The sequence below is a fragment of the Lytechinus pictus genome, chromosome 3, assembly GCF_037042905.1.
Source record: "Lytechinus pictus isolate F3 Inbred chromosome 3, Lp3.0, whole genome shotgun sequence".
NCBI classification, from domain to species: domain Eukaryota; kingdom Metazoa; phylum Echinodermata; class Echinoidea; order Temnopleuroida; family Toxopneustidae; genus Lytechinus; species Lytechinus pictus.
The window spans coordinates 40,300,556-40,321,063 of record NC_087247.1 but is presented as its reverse complement, the minus strand read 5'-3'; the positions used below and the strand labels follow the sequence as shown (position 1 = coordinate 40,321,063).

Here is a 20,508-nt window from a genome sequence, read left to right as displayed (position 1 = left end):
GATTGTTAAATTGCATATGCCGCATCTGAGTTTGTTTTTTATAAAAAAAAAAAACGTGTGAAAATGTAAGGTTTGTTAAATGTTATGTGCACTCGTTAAGGGTATCAAAAACACCGATTTAAAAAAGGGGTGGTTTTGAAAGAATGGTTAATATGGCCAATCGTGGGGTCGAACGTATTTAGGGTATTTTTTTCCTAAGATTTTTTTTTTAGAGACTAGCCAAACGTGTTTAAGATATGTTTTTTCCCCAATTAAGCTTTTTCCCCGGGCTTTTTCCTCCTCGTTTCTGAAAAATGTTTGGGTTCTAAGTAACGACCCTGGGAACGGGGCTGCCCGGGAAAACGGTTAGCAAGTAGACAAAATGTGTCTAAGGGTCATATTCTGGCGACAACTTGTTTAGGGGCCAATATAATGTGTAAATGAAACCCGCGAAAAACTTGTTTATGGTGTAATTTTGAACACAGAGAAAAACTCGTTCAGGGGGTGTTTGGAAATAATATATGGTCACTAAATTGTGTACAGCAATATATTTGACTACCCCCCCCCCTGGAGAAATGTATTATTTCATGGATCTCTGCGAACAGTCTAGTAACAGGTCTTTTTGCCGGCCAGTATATTAAATTAGCTCGCGCTTAATTTGCGCTCCCATGGATGGTTTAATTAGTTAGATACCCATCTAGTTTATGATTTATGATTACAAAAGTGGTCATAATCAATGTTCAATTTTCAGGTTCGAAATAATATATTTGAGCTCGCGCATCGATCGGCTCGCATATATATCTGTCTATATTCAGGCCACATGAAATACCTTGTCTTGCTTCTAATGCAAAGTTAGTTAGAACTACCCCCCCCCCCCAAAAAAAAAAAAAAAAGATTTTGGCTGCCGCGACGGGGAAAATGCGGATGAAAAGTTTCCGCCCCCCCTCCCCTCCAGCTCCCCATTGATGAAAGCTGGAACTGCTCCTGGGCAGTGACGTGACCCCCAAGGAGAATGTAGAACAAGAAAAAGAAGAAGATTCTGGTCGCCGGACGTCGGTAATCGGTACCGATATTTATCGGTAATCAGGGACTCCACACCCCCACAAACTGGAAAAGGCCTATATATAGCGACGCCCCTGGATGAGGGTAGATGAGAGAGAGTCTGAGAAAAGGGGCGCGGACGCAGGCTAGCTAGAGAGCAGCCTAGCCGGCCCGGAGCAGCCCCACCGAGCAGCTGCCTGTGTACTGATGTATCTTACGTTAAAAAAATGTAAGGCAGTACCCCATTAGAGTTTTCGTATCGCATTTTTTGTATATGATGATTAGATGTTCGCCGAACAAACTATCCTCGGCCTCCATGATCCAACGAATGCATGCATCCTTTCGAGCTGATCAACGCTCATGATGCCTGAGCTCAGGGAGCAGGTCATGTACTAGACAGGAATAACCGTCGTTTCTGGGGATTTATTCAACAATTTCTGACATTTTACTGTAATCCCCATTAACCGACGGTAGGGTATACGTGTGGGCTCGCATGTTTTCTCATTCCCACCCTTTTGTCAATTCACAGTCCAAAGTTTGATGTAATTTTACACATCGAATTTACAATCTAAGGATGTATAGCCATCAAACTTTTAAACCATGATATTTAGTGAAGACAATATTTTAAACGATATAGATTAAAAGGCATGAAAAATTATACTTTACCGATGTTTAATTGGGTTGAACACGATCAAAATAGTCAATATGGCAGCCAAACTGTGTAATATTTACAAACGAACGGAGAGGGCGTCAACAATCACGAATGTGATATCGATATTGCTTTCGATATTATACGATCTGCTCCTTATGCGAGCGAAACCGCTACGATCACAAGTAGCAGACGACAATCAAACGATCACTTTAGTTCAAGCAGCATAAACGAAAGGCCTGCATGATGGATGCTGTAGCCAAGGGGATATTCGGGGAACACTTCACTCTCAAGCCTGACCAGCGGGAAGCGCTACAGTGTTTGGAGGACGGGAGAGACCTGTGGGTCCAGCTCCCCACTGGACATGGAAAGTCGGCGATTTTCACCGTCTTTCCGATATGGAAATCAAAGGTTATTAATTTTTTAATAGGCCTACTTTATTATAAAATATTGGGAAAATGATAACTACCGTAGTATTAACTTTGACATTCAAAATGCAGCTTTCATCGTTTAGACCCAGATCTAGGTTTGTGGATCACTTAAATTCAAGCAGTATAAACATATGGCCTATTTATACTACATAATCGTTTCAATTGAATATCAAATGGCACTAAAACACTTATATGATGCTATATCTGCATACTAGTCTAACACTGAACATAAAATGAGTGAAAAAATGATTTTAACAGAAAATATTTTTATAGGTTAGAAGTTCCCATAGACCACTACTCCAACTGACCAGACATACAGTCCCAGTTAAATCAAATACACAATTTATTACGTTTATTTACACCTTATTCTTTCTATTCTTCTTTCATTTTACACTATTTATTTTGTGTTGGGCTATTCTGATGACTGGCCACATTGAATGCATTTGTTTATTTCAATGTTTTTAAATCTTTTCTATGTGAACACTGACTGAAATTAAGTATAACGTCGATTATTGCAATCCACACAGTCAAGTCCTGGATCTTCTCGTATAGGCCTATACGTTCAAATCGCTGTACAGAGTTGCTATGATTGTCGTCTCAGGGGGATATGAGTCAATTTTGAAAAGACATTTCCAACATCTTTATACCTATCATATTTAAATGTCTGATTAAGAAACCTTCAAACACCCCCCCCCCCAAAAAAAAAAAAGGGGGGAACAAACTCTAAGAAATGATGTTAAAATTCTGCAATAGCTATCTATTCAAAGTGTTATTTGAGGGCTCCAATTATAGGCTTTATCATCGAACCATTCAAATTTGAAGGAAAGGGGAGTGTCTCCTTTGCGTCGCTATTATCACCACAATAGAGGCTATACTGCTTGTTTAAGACGACTCGTAATATTAGATCCATATTGACCTTTATACTCTCATGTAGGACCTTTAGGTCTAACTATTCTAAAAACGCAAAACTTTAAAGACAATCAGACCAATTAATGCTACACAGAGTGAACGCCAATTCAGATCCACCCAATCGGCTGGCAAGAAAAAAAAGGAGAGAAAGAGAAAGGAAGAAAGAAAGTGGGGTTAAAGAAGAATTATTGTCGACCTATGTTATAATGATAATAATAATGGATGTGTAATGCGCCAAATCCACTCGGCAGGGTGCCCGAGGCGCAGTGAAAGAAAGAAAAACACAGAGAGAAAAATACAAAGTATGTTATAATATATGAAATTATATTACGTGTATTTTTATTTCAGAACTATTTATGAAACATGATTTGCTTAAATGTTAGTCCCTACTGGTGCTTGCGTTGTCTGTTTGATGAGATAAATAATCATGTTTAAGGAGATTAAATGGTTCTAAATCATCCCGTTTCCAAGTCCATAAATATACACCAAATATATTTCCTTGTATTCGGATTTTTCAAAATTATTGTATGTAGTGACATTTATTTTTTTTAATGACTACTACATTTGCCGCATTTAAGGTCTAAATATAAAACATTTCCAGTCCGTGCTTACGTTGACATTAGTGCATTGGCCATACAGTGGCGTACCGTGTGTCACGGCATGGGGGGACCAGCAAAAAAAAAATGAGTATACTAATAGAGGCATTTTAAGGGCAGTGCCATTAAACGGATATGTATATTACTGATAAAAAATAATGCGAGCGCCAAGCGCGAGCTGAAAATCTTTGATATTCAGACCTAAAAAGGGACACAAGCATTTTTTTGTAATTATGATACGTGCCCGTCTCGCTAAACAATGCAAAACTGCTGAAATGTTTGTATTTATTGACCCCAAACAGGGACATTTTAAGGACAATAGGCCTATTTTAGGAATCCATATCCATGTACATATCTCAAAAGCTACGTTTCTCTTCCCTTCTCCCTCTTTTTCTCCTTTTCCCGTTTTTTAAATATTTTTGCCAGCCGAGGGGGGGGGTGCCCCCATGTCCCCCGTAGTCACTCCACTGATTGGTGAGATATGTCTACTCTTCATGACACGAGCGTAAATCCAGAGGGGGGTGGGGGTATGCATCCCCTCCCCCCACACTTTTCAACACAGAAAAAAAATATTCTTTAAAAAATGGTCAATAACTTTTAGTATGTGGATTTATCTTTAAATGCAGTCAAGGTGCTTAAATTGGCCAAGTTTTTCCATTTTAAAGATGAAAAATTTCTCACTCGGCCGCTCTGCCCCGCGCTTAATCTAATTTGGCCTTGACAATCACTACGTTTAGCTTATTGCAGAGGTTAATTTATATCCACTGCGTAATGGGAATATGTTTATAATAATTCAATTTTTTAATATAAGATTCCAATGACTTTTAAATATGATGATAACTATGGACCTTAAACGAATCAAACATCCTTTAAATATACACTTTCGTGAATATGGGGGAGGGGCTGTCATAACTTGGAATCTCTGTGGAAGCGCAGGAATTTTTCACCAAAATATAGGCTCAGTCTTCTTCGTTTCTTCCGAAGAAATGGCGAAGCATAGCTGGTCACTTTCACTTTCCTCCCCAGGTAAACATTGATTCTACTAATTTTCTTTAATTTGGATTTATTTTCAATTACATTTGAATTGCTTTCAGATAATTTTGAAATTATTCTGCAACATCTGTCGCAAATGAATTTTTTTGATTTTTGATCTGGTGTCACTTTAATTCCCAATGATTCGACAGCGTCAGCAGTGGTGTAATCACGGTGATCCAATTTTGCATTCAAAGATCTTCTTTTATTAGGATGATTATTCAAATTACGGTCACAATTACAACACCAGTAGTCAGCCATAATTACTAAAATGAATTAATGAATCAAATAAAATTACCACCAGCAATCAGCACACCTAACGTTATACATGGCAATATACGAATAAAATAATACGATACGATACACTACACGAAGATAAACGATACTAGTTATAATCGCGATAAATCGAGACATGAAAAAGTTAATAACGATAATGACGTCATTCAAGATGGCAACTTGCAAGAAAAACCGTCAGGTCAGGTGAAAATGTCTTAGATGACAGATTTCTCAATCATCCAGAGGATTTTTTTCAATAACTCCGGCCCAAGGTATGCAATTAGCTTAAGTTATCTATATTACACTGATAATGGAAACCATGAAAATGTCAATTTTGCCTAAAAAAAGTTTTAAATCGCGATCTATAAAACGCTAGTTCACTATACGTTGGCTGTAGGTAGGGGCCCCCTCCGCTTCAGTCTATGTATGGTGAGTGAGCCAACGCAGTTCAGCGGAACAACCAAAATACAGAGACTGAAGCTTTTGGTCTAGTCATGTACACGAGAATTTAACCATATCCTAAAGAGAGCCCAGCTCAAGTTTGCAAGATTTTTAGGTGAGATTTTCCCAAATCAACTCCTTTCCCTTGCCTTGGGCTGGCCTGGCTTGGCCTTGCCTCACTCTCACTGATCTCAGTGACAGGCTCACTCGCGTACGGTACTGCTGACACAGTCTGTGAGCCGGCCGTGTGGGGAAGCCGAAGGTCGGTCATGATTGAGTGAAGACTGAAGGTTGGCAATGTTTCAGTTTGGCTTATTTTCTCTCGTTCTTGGGGATAAATGTTGATTTTTGACACTGGCAGTTTCCATTACAGCTGGTAATATATAATTTGGTTCTGAAGTAAATTGAATTCTTTTTTAGACTATAAATTTCTACTTAGTCTTTAACCCAGAGAGCTCCCGCCCCCGCAGCGGGCGGGAGCCCAGAAGCTTACCGTGTATTTGACCATATTCACCGGACTAGGGTGATTTATGGTCTAAATATTTCTCCAAATGAATTGTGAAAACAGAAAGTATACAATTACCACGATTATATGGATGAAGGTCTAACGAGTGGCAGTTTCCTGACATATGAGAACAGACTGGAACCTCAAAAAAACGAAAAGTTCTCTCCTTCTACCCCCGTTTCGATCGGCCATTTTTGTTAAAAATCGTATCAAAATGGCCGATCGAGACTGGGGTAGAGGAGAGAACTTTTCGTTTTTTTGAGGTTCCAGTCTGTTCCCAGATGTCAGGAAACTGCCACTCGTTATAGACCTTCATCCATATAATCGTGGTAATTGTATACTTTCTGTTTTCACAATTCATTTGGAGAAATATTTAGACCATAAATCACCCTAGTCCGGTGAATATGGTCAAATACACGGTAAGCTTCTGGGCTCCCGCCGCTGCGCGGGCGGGAGCTCTCTGGGTTACTTAGTCTTAGTCTTAGAGTTAGACCAAGTTTATTATATTGTTTTGACTGCATGTGAAGACGTGTGAGTCACGTCATGTCTTTCTGTGACAATCTAGGGTTCATTACATCCCGCTGCGCACAGAAAAATCAAGCCATAGAAGTCGTGTGTTGTGGACACCAGAAGTGGGATCGCAGCACGTGCGACCCACTAGTTAGAAATCCACTGCCAAATGCGGTTCATGGTGCGAGGTTAGTTTACTAATAGTAATACGGTATGGTAGTATATCGTATTGCCGGACACCTTTATTTCAGTGCTTTAAAAATGGCATTTAGAGACAATAAATTCAAGAAAAAATTGCACTAGCTATTCCAAATATGAAAATTATGAATATGGCAAAATTCTTAGATATTTACCGACCGATTTCTTCGTACCGCACTTGCCGCATACCCCTCCACGAAAAACAATTATTTTCGTGCGTGACAAATTGTATCATGATTCCGGACGCACGCCCTCTATGGGATGCAACATTATATCAAACATGTTGACGAGACGCGTCGGGTGACGAGATGGGTGACGATATTCTTGTTTAATGATTTAAAAGGGAAATGGTGAGATTTTTTTCTTCATATAGCATATACGATGCAAATTTTCTGAATTTTTCCTCTTTTTTTTCAATATTGAATCTGATCAGATGTTGAAAATAAATTTGTGTTTGCTGATTAATATCGACATTGTTCCATTCATATGTTTACAAGATTTGTATGCGATAATTGAAAATAGTTGTCATCATTCTTGAGTGATCATCAAACAGAAATATTATCATGATTAAGTGATTTAACAATAAACAAAGACTGACTCATCCTCTCAATCAATCAATCAATCAATCAATCATTCGTTCGTTCAATCAATCAATCAATCAATCAACAATTCAATCAGTCCAGCCAATCAATCAATCAAATATCCATTCAATCAATTAACGATTCAATCAATCAAACATCCAATCAATCAACAATCACAAACTTCATCTCAACACTAGTTTTGACGGTAGAGAAACATGCAATAGAGACAAATTGTTCAGTTTTACTGAAGGCTTCTATAAGAAGCATTTTATATTCACTTTTTTCTTTTTCCTTTTCCTTTTTCCATTTTTTCGTTTGCACATGAATAAAACTTAAATGAAATAATATTATGAATGCACATAAGACATAATCATGAAATAATAATAACAGCTCGTATATCTTTCAATTAACAACATAAATGAGATGACTGGAATGTTCTGGCAAATAGAATACTGAGGGTAACAAAGATATTTAATAATTACAAAAACGATGCTACAAAAAACGATGGGAAGATAACAATAACAATATCAATAATGATAACAATTATGACAATGAGGATGAGCAATATTTAAAGTAATTATTCATAACAATACAAATCATAATACGAGTACAATCGGTATAACAATAAATAATAATTGAGGATGAGACGGTTGCATTTTGTTGAAGAGAATAAACTTTAAACAGACACAAATATTGACATCAAACAGATATGTTTCAAGAAAGAGAATACAGCAAAATATAGTGAAATAAGGAACGGAGACATCTGAAAAACTTTAACTCTCATCGCAGCATGGGCAGTCAAAGGACTTGGGTGCTCTGAACCAGCGACAGCAGTACCGCAGATGGACCCAGTACCACAGATGGACCCAGTGATTGCAATGGTCACACTTTACCCAATCAAGGATGAAGACGTGGGTTCTGTCCACCTGTTTGGGCACACTTGCTTGACACACACAGCAGTTTGAAGATTCATCATCTTCCTCAAGTTCATCGTCACTCTGTGCGTCTTCGCGAAAGACGAGCTTCCGTCGCGTTTGTGACGAATCATTCATGCCAGATGTGCCTGGGATTTCTGACTGGGCAGGGGCGGCAGTGGGTGTAGCAAACTCCTTTCGACTCGCTGGCATTAGGTTTTTGTCCTTCTTCTTGCATTTCTTTGAAGGTTGGATCTCTTCCGGAACTTGGAAAGTATCATCATCATCATCAGGATCAACACCATTTGCCTGAAGTATTTTGTGGTAGACATCTGTTTCTGTGATCGCTACCCCGGCAGGTTGAAACTTCCGCTTCCTTGTGATGGCAGAATCCTCGCTTGGGGGAGTTGGTCGTCGATTGATCAGGAATGCAGCTGCCTCTGCATCAGATGCAGTGTCCCTAGTCAGGCCTACCTCAGGTTCATTTGATGGATTGACAAGGCTGGCTGGACAACACATTTCCTCTGCATTAATCTTGTCTGGATGGAATGGGTGAATTCCTGTTGCCCGGAATCCAGCTTGCAAGTTAGACTTGTTCATGGTTCGTAGATAGGATTCTCCAATCAACTTGGTGAGGAGGTCCCTCGTGATCACCTTGCCAGGATGTTCGCGGAGATACCTACTACAGGTGACATTGTAGTGAGACTTGAGCGGGCTAAATGCACCTACATCCAAGGGCTGGAGAAAGTGGCTAGTGTGTGCCGGGAGAAGAAACAATACGATGTTGTGTTCTCGTGCATGTTTGATGACGTTGATGGGCACATGTGATTTATGTCCGTCATAAATCAAGATGACCTTTTCTCCCTTCTCCCTTCTGGCATCCACAAAGGGCGTGAAATGACTCTTGAAGAAGTCCTCAAAGATGATTGAGTTACTCCACCCACTGTCGCTCATTTGCACTCTCGTTCCTGGAATTGCACCGTCTTTGAACTTGTCCAGGTTTTTCTTCCCTTTGAAAACAAGGAAAGGTGGGAGGCATTCCCCAGCTGCATTGCCGCAAGCTATCAAAGTTGTCAAGGAAGAACGTGGTGTGACTATGAATTGAGGCCTAGTTAGTGTCTTCCTTGCCACAATCTTGACGGGCTTGTGTTCACAATTCACAATTCACGTTGTAAATTCTCTCTCCTTTGCCCTCCAAGTCGTATTTCTTTAGAATGGCGCTGAGTTCATTAAAGTAACTCGTAACCAAATGGGGCTTTGACGCTTTGGCACGTGCCATATTTAGTGACTGCGGCTTCACCAATCGAAGGGAGGGCCATCGCTTCATAAATGACAGAAGCCAGTCGAATGTGAGCAGTCGCTTGTCTGGGGATCGATGGAGAAGACGGCCAAGGTGATTGGCAAGGTCACTTCCTAGGCGAATAACCTGTAGTTGTGATTGGGAATATAAAAATGATAAGAGATTGTTAACAGTAATAACATTGTGCAAACCTTAAAATCTACTCTAATGCAATGCACTGTAAGTCCCCTGATTGGTTTGGTTTATTATCAGCTTCAATAAACTTGACTTAATTCAACAGCAGTCTAAATAGTTAAGAATATATTTCTATATTCTAAATTATGATTAAACTTCATGACGATGATACCGTGGCAATGATCCTTGTTTTTTTTTTTTTTTTTTTTTTTTTTTTGGGGGGGGGAGGGCAGGAATGTAATAAATTTTCACTCACATCTCTTCTCGAGAGACCATACCCATGTTCTGTTAAATAATTGATGTGATCGACGAGCTCCTGCTCCTCATCATGGCTGAGGATCGGCGCCGGTCCTGTATTCGTGGGGTTGGCACCATATTTCTCTCTGACTCGATCATGGAGTGTTGACCTAGGAATTCCACACTGAAAAGCTGCAGATCTTATTGATGAGCCTTCGTTCACGAGGTGAAGAGCAGTTTCAAAGTTGACTGCAGAGTAGTCATGATGTCGACCTCGACTAGGACGAGACTGCCGAAACGACGGTTTTCTTAGGAACCGGCTATAATTAGAAAGATGAATAGCATGCTATTAGTCATTTCTCTCATGTCTTTTATCAGTCACGACATAGTTTTTAATTAACTTGACATAGTTAATTAAAAGATCAATAGATAAGGAATATGAATAAACGGATGACTTGTTCCAATTCTCATCAGTGTGTCGATTTTTGGTTATAATTTCTAGGATTCATTTGTGTCTTGTTAAAAAAATCACATCCTTCTTTTTTATTGTTAACCTTTTTTGTGTGATTTAAATCTTGTGAAATATAATTGCTTCAACTTAGCACTTTTGGATAATCATAGACACTTTATAGATTGATATTCTCGTCATTCATTATTGTGCTCTTTGTTTGTTATCACGTGTCGCTCGTATTCTCTTTCGCCGTCTGTTGGAAAATCGACGAATGTCGCACACTCATACGTACGTGCACTAGAATCACCACACATACCCACAATACACCGCACGTCAACATTTGGAGCAGACGGAAGATCGAAATTCGGCAAAACCAGGCTCATTTTTTGTCAGAAAATATATCAATTGTGAACGAAAACGGTATGCAGTATGAAATTTTTAGCATTTTCTGTCATTTTATCGATAAATAAGGTGAAACTTACATTTTTTCGCCTCATTTCTGCTGTCTTGTTCCATGTATCGATCTGTGGAATTCAGCTGGGTAGTCCTACGCGTACAAAATTACTGTAGTACGCGATAATATGCGCGTCCGGAATCATGAAACTGTCCGGTAATACAATGTGTGGCTATACTAACCTCGCAATACGTGTAAGTCGCTGCCTAGGGCTAGGCTTGGGTAGCCTGGAGGCTCGTGGAGAGTAAAAATATAGTATACTTAGGCTTACTCTCCATGTAGCCTGGGACGGCATGCCATTGCTCTATGGCTATGCGCACCAAGTATTTTGGAGACAACAATGTTGCTCCAAAATATTTGTTTTCTTAAAGGTTTTGAGCCCAAACTTATGTAAATGGGCTAAAATGTATTATTTAAGCTTTCGGCACTAACTAGACATATGGAATAAAATGTAACCCAAATTATAGAAAATATAAGTAAAGAGGCGTTTCCTTACAGTCTGTTATTGTCGCCATCTTGCCGTCTTTGTTATTGTAGCCAAAGGTACTAGACGCGTATGGAGGGCATCAATATCATGAGCAGTGCCAACTTAGATAAAAAAATTCTTGCGTCGACTGATAAATACCATGAAATCACTTCATGATATTTTTCTGCCGATGCAAGTATTTTACAATTGATATTTATCGGTCGACGCAGGTGTTTTTTGTTATCTAAGTTGGCACCGCTCATGATATTGTCGCCCTCTATATTATGCGTCTTGTATCTTTGGCTATGATAACAAAGACGGCAAGATTGCGACAATAACAGACTGTAAGTAAACGCCTCTCTACTTATAATATTTCTATAATTTGTGTTACATTTTATTCCATGATATATCTATTTAGTGCCGAAAGCTTAAATAATATATTTCAGCCGATTTACATAAGTTTGGGCTCAAAACCTTAAAGAAATCGAGTCTCCAAAATACTTGGTGCGCATAGAGCAATGGCATGCCGTCACAGGCTTCGTGGAGAGTAAGCCTAGATCTACGTATAGTAGACAGATTTTTACTCTCCAGGAGCCTCCAGGCTAGTCTTGGGAACTAAACATATGCCGGGCAGTGTGGAAAACGGGGTCTAGATCTACAGAACGGGATCACAGGCTTCGTGGAGAGTAAGCCTAGATCTACGTATAGTAGACAGATTTTTACTCTCCAGGAGCCTCCAGGCTAGTCTTGGGAACTAAACATATGCCGGGCAGTGTGGAAAACGTGGTCTAGATCTACAGAACGGGATCGTGGTACTGCATGCTAGCGCTGTGCATGTCGGTGCATGTATATGTGGGCGCTAGTGCATGGAGCTGCTAGCGGCAACTTAGGAGAGAGTTGTGAAGCCGTGCATGCAGCTCTCGCTGGACAACTTTGGCAGGCCTTAGGAACTGATGTATTGTAACGGGGGTCTCGAGGGGTCGGGGCGGCTTCTGAACGAAAATTTTGTCATTGGGAGTATCTAGAGAGTTGAAAATCAGGTCTGGAAAAGGGGGTCATCAAAATGGCACGTCCCCATACCACCAATGTGAGTGCACTTGGGCAGCAAAGTACATGTATGCAGTGAGATGCTTCATAATTTGTAATATCTTTACTCTATGTCAAAAGTAGTTCTGTAGTTTGGAAATTCTCAGCAGTCTAAGATAATAGAGAGAATTTGTTTGATTGTATAAAAACATAATTTGTGATTAAAGTAAAAATCAATAGAGGCTATTTCTGAATACTTTCAAGTATGTAAGATTAAGGAGCGGATTGATTTGATCTTGAGTAATCAGGCTGCTTTTTGGGGATTGGTGGATGTAGAAGGCCGCGTAGTTTGAAGTGGAAATGACTCCAATTTACCTTCATTTATGCTGTTGATCAGTTGTTTGTAAACTATTGATTGACAACAGATTTTCAAATTTTACAAGTGCTAGCTGCCTGCTGGCTGTTCAATTATGGTGCCGTTATGATGGTCACAGTTTGACAGGGCTTAAGAGTTGTTAAATCTGGGGTTTCATTTCGGTTTCAGTTTTTATTATCATTGACATGGCATTTTGATTTGGCTTGTAAATAAAAGATCAACTACAACTGAATCTTGGAGTCTTGGCTAATCGTTCCAGTTTCACCCACGACATTTAACTTAACCTCTTTTGTGGTTAGTATCAGGCAGCGATATATATTCTTGTAAATGCCTGTTTTAGGGGATGGGAAAAATTAAAGTGTACACTTGTTGGAACCAATAAGGAAATAGAGGATGTACAATATCATGCAGTACTCACAAATGTTCACAGGACAGCTATGATGGCTGCCTTGATTACAAATAGATCTATAGTGTATTATAAAGTTCTTCTTTAAAATTATAATGTGTTTTCTTGAAATGTAAAAAAAGGGGTGATTTTGTAAAAGTGAAAAGGAAAATGAGCCAAGACACAATGCTATCTTCTGTGATGATAGTCTGTAATGAGTACTAAAAGAATATTACATCACAAGTAGTTTGCATTATGGGAAATGACTTTGAAAATGCAGTTAAAATTCACAGAAAAACAATAAATTAGTAATTTTTCCAAAATCATGCGGTTTTAAAGTATGTTTACATCGACGTTTAATGGTGTGTCATTTCAATACCTAAGATAACTGTAAGCTAATAATTACCGGGTAGGTGATCTGTCAATTGACAGATCAGCTATTAATTTCGTACAAATTTTCTTTTCATTTGTGTATTTTTATTTTTCCACCCTTTTCTTGTTCCACTAAAATCTCAAAATCTACATCTTCAATTTTCTTCAAAATATTATTAGTTATGGGGACATATCATGTCATGTGTACGAAACAGGTTCAAGGTCAAAAGATCATCATGACGTCATCGAGAGGCCATTTTGTAAAATCACATCAATCATATCTCCATTATCAATTATCAAATATTAACCATATTTACATCACATTAACTTCAGGTCAAGGGTCAACTGTCCATGTCATCAAAGGTCATGTGAAGGTCACGACGTACGCGCATCAAAATCACTTTTTGACCAAAGTAGAGTATGAATCAGGTCATTTTAAGCATTTCAAAAATTTGCGCACGCGCACAGTTACGCACGCGTTCTCGCGCTTAACGGCACTATACAACGTAGAATTGCCATTTTTTTTCATATCATTGCATCGATAACATAATTCTGAGTAATTTGATACCTAGATCAACCTTCAAAATATACCCCCTTAATAATACCCCCTTACCTGGCAGTGCACGCCGACCTGACTGAGCGAGGGACCGCTCAGCTAGTCAACCCCCACCCACGGGAAACTAGCGAGCCCGCCAATTTTGTCTTATTTGCATATTGCCGACTCGCGGCGTATTTGCATATACCTCCGGCTTATTTGCATATACGCCCGACCAATCACATAACGGATCAGTGCCCACCTATTGTTCGTGCGTACGGTCCTGGGGATTGGTATAAATTGACTACCGTATCAGATAATTTTCGTCACTTGATAAAGAGTTGCAGCGGCACTTGAAAGCTCGTGAACTTGTAAGCTAGTGAACACTTTTTGCGAGAGTGATCACGAATTTCCTTGTTGACCATAGTAGATTGCGAGACAAATGAATACCCTCTAGCAGGGTTGGCACGTTTTAAACGGTGTGTTTTAAAACATGTTTTAAAACGCGTTTTAAAACACCGCATAGGCTTGTGTGTTGTAAATTCATGGATGTGATTTTAGATTACCAGTAATTTTTTAATACTTTTATTTCTAAAGTGGTGTACTATTTTCTTCTAATTAAACTCTTTCTCAACACCACTCTTTTTCTCCTCTTTCTCTTTCCCCTTTATTCTCCCTTTCTCCATTGCTTTGTCATGTTCTTTTCCTCCCTGTTCTTACGTGCACATCATTCCATATATATAAATATTCTCATTTTAACAAATAGAGTCTATATCTGAGTGTTGTGCTCACTTTTTGGACAGGGAAAGAAACACTATTTAAAATAAGCTCAAATACATGTAGACTACATGTAATAGCATTAAATACTTGAATGAAATGGAAGTGTTGCACAAGCATACACAAACAAAATCGACTATAAAACTGACATTGTACTTTTGAGGTACACACGAAAGCAGGTGAAACTTTGCGCTTCATAAAGATGAAGAAAAGTAATTTAAACAGAATAAGATAGTCAGCTGGCAAACCTTAACCCTAACAATCCAAGGGGACCTTAACACTATCTTAACTGGGCTATTTCAGACCAAGATATAATAGGGGGGGGTCAATTTGACCCCCCTCTCCAGATCTCGGCCGCTGATTGCGCGATCGCCGTGAAAATTTGCATGCGCGTAGAGCCAGATGTAAACTACAAGACTGTATAGTATAATTTTCTAAAAATTGATTGTTTATATATTTTTATTGAAATTAATTATGCAAATATTGCGTAAGAAATTTGCCCTAAATTTGTGTTTTATGTATGTTTTTGCCTCTAACTCAATTTATGTAGCTAGTAGAATGCTAATTTTTGGTGAGAGTATCAATTTTTACATTTCTAACAAATGTCTACAAAAAAAATTGCAAAAATATAATTACTTTCTTATGTATTTTATTGTTTTTGAAACTCTTATGTATTTCTTTGTTTTTTCAAACCTTTGTTTTTTATTGTTTTTTCCAATGAACTTGGTCGGGGACACTTTTGCGATCATAAATAGCATAAAATAAATCCATTTAAAGCAACAAAAGTAAAAATAATCATATATTTATGATTTTGGGTTGAAAAACACGATTGGCATTGACTTTGTACACGGAATCACATTTTTAAGCAATTTCGTGTCTGACATGCACTTACAAAATGATGCGTAATTTCAAAACCGCGTACCCGGGCATCGAAAATTTGGTCTCAAAAGATGCAGCGAGCAGCGCAGTCAAAAAATTTCCTGCGACGGCATAGTGATGAATTTGTCAAGGGGGGGGGGGTCGATTTGACCCCCCCAGTTTAATAAGGGTTAATGAGTAGCCTACCTCAAAAATATCTATGATAAATCCTTTAACAAGACAGGGCCACATCATAATCATTCGAGACTATTTGGGGGATGCATGCATGGGTATGCGGTAATGATATGACACAAGTGCATGTCAGACCCTGAATTGATCAAAAACGTAAATGTTTTACAATTGTGAATTCTTGCCAAAATTTGTATCCGTTTCATTATTTGTACATTTTATTAATGATTGGAAAATTATTGCCAATTATTTTCATTAAAAAAACAATTAAAAATGTATAAAAAAAAACTGTAAATGTACATAAGAAAAAATAAGAAAACAGTTTAAAAACAAATTCTAAAAACATTTTATATATACTGATTATTTTTCTAATATGCATTTGATCAAAATTCTTCAATAAAAAAAAGCAGTTCAAGGGCTATATTTCTAGATTTAACCAAGAATGGCATAATTGATTCAAATCAAATAAAGCCTATTGGAGCCCCATATTCCATATATCATGTCATTTTCTTCCATAGTGCAAATTCTTCTCCCCTCCCCCCTAGATTGACAAGACTCAAATACCCGGAGACTACATGTATATGTACATGTATGAGGAATAAACTTATAAAATGTAAAAGTGTTCTTTTTAGGCATTCAATTTCCATGATTTAGAAATTTTTGGGGAAATATGAACTTTTCTGTTAAAAATTCAGTATCAAAACTTGTAGTCATCTCTTACTTACTCCAAAACTGCATTTAAAACATAAATCAGACTATATAGTTTAATTGATTTATGGAAAATTGCATCATTCGATGAAAAAACGTTTTAAAACGATTTAAAACGTTTTAAAACAATAAAAAACGTTTTATTTGTTTTTTTTTATAAAAAACGTTTTTTATCACAACCCTGCGGCCTCTAGCGATTATTTCACTCCGCAATAATGAACCTATTTAGTATTAGATCAACCTTCTACGACATGTAATAAAGGAATTAGCCTCAATCAAAGTTTACAGCATGCGCGCGTGCTCGCGCTAACCATAGACAATATATGTGCAAAAACATGCCTATACAAAATTCATTATAGCTCTTCAGGAAGTCCATTGACCCCCAATTCTTTTTTTATATTCGAATAAAGTATGGATGAGAGATATGATTTCATGTCACATTTTACCCTAAATTTTATCATGACGTCATCAAAATGGCGTCGGAACTCAAAATTTCCATGTTGCTACTTATGACGTCATCATAGTTATGCAAATGTGACTCTAACTCCGTAAATATTGGTCAATTTTCGCTCGTTTGTTTATATGTTGTAGCTGAGGACTTACTCTACCTGATGTGTTGGCTATATTTTCATTTTAGGGATCCGATCATAAAAAAACATGGCAATTTATAGAGGCATATAATTTTGCTCATTTTGCATGCAATGACTTTCTCAAACTGGATTCTACATTCCTCGATTTTGCGAGCCATATCTCCCTTAATTCTTGTCGGTTTTCTCTGATCTTTAAGTATGTTATAGCTGAGATCCTAACCTATTGCAAATGTGGTCTCCATTTTCTGATCAGATGCCGGGATCATGCCTGTATTTCACTTGCAAAATTGGATTAGAGATCCCCTTAATTTGATTATGTGTAAAGTCTATGGAAATAGTGTAGCTCAATTGGTAAGGCATCAGACTTGCATCTCAAGGGTCCACGGTTCGAGCCCAAGGGTGAACATGATAATTTTTTTTTTTTTTTCTTTCCAACATTTCACAAATGGCTATTATGACCATATGAAATAAAAGAGATTAAAATCCCTTTTAATATAACATGTACCATATATGTATGACCTACACTTGTTCACACAACTTTCTCATTTCCCTCCTTTTCAAGACTATTCAACACGTTCTTTTTGTAAGAAAAGTTCAGTTTTCAATTTCGTCATGATGATCATGTTGATCTTAATAAACATGGTGATTGTATTCGTGATCATAAAAATCAGAGACAGATCACCTAATTCGTCCTCATGACGAATTAAAACTCTAGTTGGAAATTGTGTTCCAATTTGTGATCTACTTTTAAGCAATAATAAGTCATAACCATATTACTTGACCTTGAAATTATTCAATAAACAGCTTTAAATGTCTCATAAGTTGAATATTCACAACAAACGTAAACTTCATAACACATTTCAAAACAAATTTTGTCAGAGAGAGAATGCCTGATCATATTGATATCTGCAGTATTAGGTGTCTTTAATGAGCACTTTAAGGATCTATGATTATTAATAGATTGTCTTCATGAAAATGACCTTAAAAATACAGCTGAAAATCATGACAAATCAATAAATTGGTCAATGTTCCTACATTCTAAATAATAAGAGTGTTTACAGTCATGTCATGTCATGATTGCAACTTGAAGCTGAAAATCACAGATTATGTTCCATTTTTCTTCTACATTAAGCTAAAAAAAAAATCATATCGATATCATTTGACCTTGACAATATTTTGAAAGTAAATGGAAGTGCCTAAAAAATGAGAGATTTATGGCCTTAGTAATTCACACAGACAGAATGTCTGATCATGACTTTGTTGATATTTGCATTACTGGCAGTCTGTAATACTTGGGGTCGATTATATGATTTGATTATATGTGATTTATTTGACCTTGACCTTGAACATACATGTACATGTACAGTACCAATAGGCCTTCATCTGAAATCAGGCAAAATGTGATCTTTTTTCAAGGTCATTGTCTACAAATTCAGTTATCTTAGATTCTCCAAGTACTCGTTACAAACTTCCTATTCACCAATTTATCAAATATCACAAGTCATAATTCTGATAACCCTAATTGTAAATGGTAGTATGTGAATTTTAGGCTATTTCCAGTAATTTTTAGAATAATGTGAAGGTCAAATGATATGGACACCTTTTGATTCATTATTTGTAACTTAAAGTGAAAGTGGAACATAATTTGCATAAATCAGCATAAAGTCGAAATCCATTTTGAACACATTATTGAAAGTGGATGTAAACGCTCAATAAGGAACATTTATTGATTTGTCATGATTTTCAGCTTTATTTCCAACTTCCAAGGTTATTTTCACGAGGACAATCTATTAGTAATCACAGATCCCTAAAGTGCTCATTAAAGACTACTAATACTGCAAAAATCAATATGATCAGGCATTCTCTCTCTGACAAAGTCTGTTTTGAAATGTGTTACGAAGTTTACGTGTGTTGTGAATATTCAACTTATGAGACATTTAAAGCTGTTAATTGAATAATTTCAAGGTCAAGTGATATGGTTGTGACTTATTGCTTAAAAGTAGATCACAAATTGGAACACAATATCCAATTATTAGCTTAAAGTTACCTTAGGTATTGAAATAACACACCATTGAAAGTCAATGTAAACATACTTTAACACTGCATGATTTTGGAAAAATTACTAAAATACATTGTTTTTCTGCGAATTTCAGCTGTATTTTCAAGGTCATTACCCTCAATGCAAACTACTTGTGATGTAATATTCAGTACTAATTACAGAATATCATCACAGAAGACATTGTGTCTTGACTCTTCATCTTTGAGAAATCACAATTTGAAATGTGTTGATAAGCTTGTATGTGTCATTTTACATCAGTTAAGGGTGTTTACGACCATTTTTTAATGCATAAAAAAGCCGCTTAACATTTGGGTAGCAAAATTTCTTAGGTAACCCTTGAAAATATGGGTAAATGTCTACCAAAGCACAGAAATTGGTGTCATTTCTTGATGGAACGAGGGGTGATCCATGACCTTAAACTTGGCATATTTTGAAAAAGATCAAATTTTGAGGGCCCCCTACAGGAAAATGATGAGCACAGTCGGGCCAATATTTTGTGATTCTGTTAAGCATGTTGTAGTCTATAATATTGGGTTCGTAACTAAATGATTATACGCCCGTCTAGACGGGACGTATTATGGTACCACGCTCATTGTCCGTCCGTCTGTCTGTCCGTCTGTCTTGTCCGTCCGTTAACTTTTCCTTGTAAACGCGATAACTTCAGTTTAACTTAACCTACATGTAGGCTCATATAATTTGGTGTGTTTGATACTAGCATGGATCCTAGGAAGCCTATTGATTTTGAAGTCAAAACGTCAAAGATCAAGGTCACAGTGACATGTTTTCATTTTATCCTTCTGCAGTCCTTATAGACGTGATAACTTCAGTTTATTATTTGCTGTGTATGATACGAGCATGGATCCTAGGAAGCCTATTTGATTTTGAGGTCAAAGGTCAAGATCACAGTGACATGTTTTCATCTTCCCCTTCTGAAGTCCTTGTAAACGCGATCACTGTAATTTAACTTAACCTAGGCTCATATAATTTGGTGTGTATGATACTAGCATGGATCGCAGAAAGCGTATCGATTTGGAGGTCAAAAGGTCAAAGATAAAGATCACAGTGACATGTTTTCATCTTACCCTTCTGAAGTCCTTGTAAATGCGATAAATGCTTTAATTTAACTTAATTTAACGTATCATGTGCTCGCCTTAGTGACACTCTTGTTAAATTTATAAGCCTTCAAACATGTACCCAAAACGATGAATTGGATGCTTAACACCTTTTTCGGTGACCTCATGTGCCATAACGGTTTGTTAGACCATAAAGTTCTTCCAATTTAGTTCAAATGATCACTGTAACTAATCAAACTTTGCTGCAGCAGTCAATCAAAAATAGCAATTAAAAAAAAAGTCAGTTGTTTGACCACGCATTGGTTGCTCAGGGAGGCTGTATCTAAGCAACCATTTGACCTTGGGGCAAAATATTTCGGAATTTTCCGTCAGACACTTGGGGGAACATTTGGTTGGAGGGGGTAGGGCTACAAATT

At 37.5% G+C, this 20,508-nt stretch overlaps 2 protein-coding genes across 2 annotated transcripts in view; one reads left to right on the top strand and one right to left on the bottom strand.

The window, feature by feature from the left end:
- Positions 1-963: 963 nt before the first annotated feature.
- LOC129257250 (uncharacterized) overlaps positions 964-20,508 on the top strand; it is a 30,195-nt gene continuing 10,650 nt past the window's right edge. The window contains exon 1 of the mRNA XM_064097049.1: positions 964-1,249. The gene's annotated coding sequence lies outside the window, so the exon portion shown is untranslated. The remainder of the gene's footprint in view (positions 1,250-20,508) is intronic.
- Positions 6,982-10,867, bottom strand: LOC129266029 (uncharacterized). Its single transcript, XM_054903912.2, has 2 exons — positions 9,793-10,867; positions 6,982-9,488 (listed from the first exon to the last, which is right to left on the bottom strand). The coding sequence occupies exon 2, from the start codon at positions 9,014-9,016 to the stop codon at positions 7,922-7,924; it is 1,095 nt and encodes a 364-aa protein (XP_054759887.2). The 5' UTR covers positions 9,017-9,488; positions 9,793-10,867; the 3' UTR covers positions 6,982-7,921.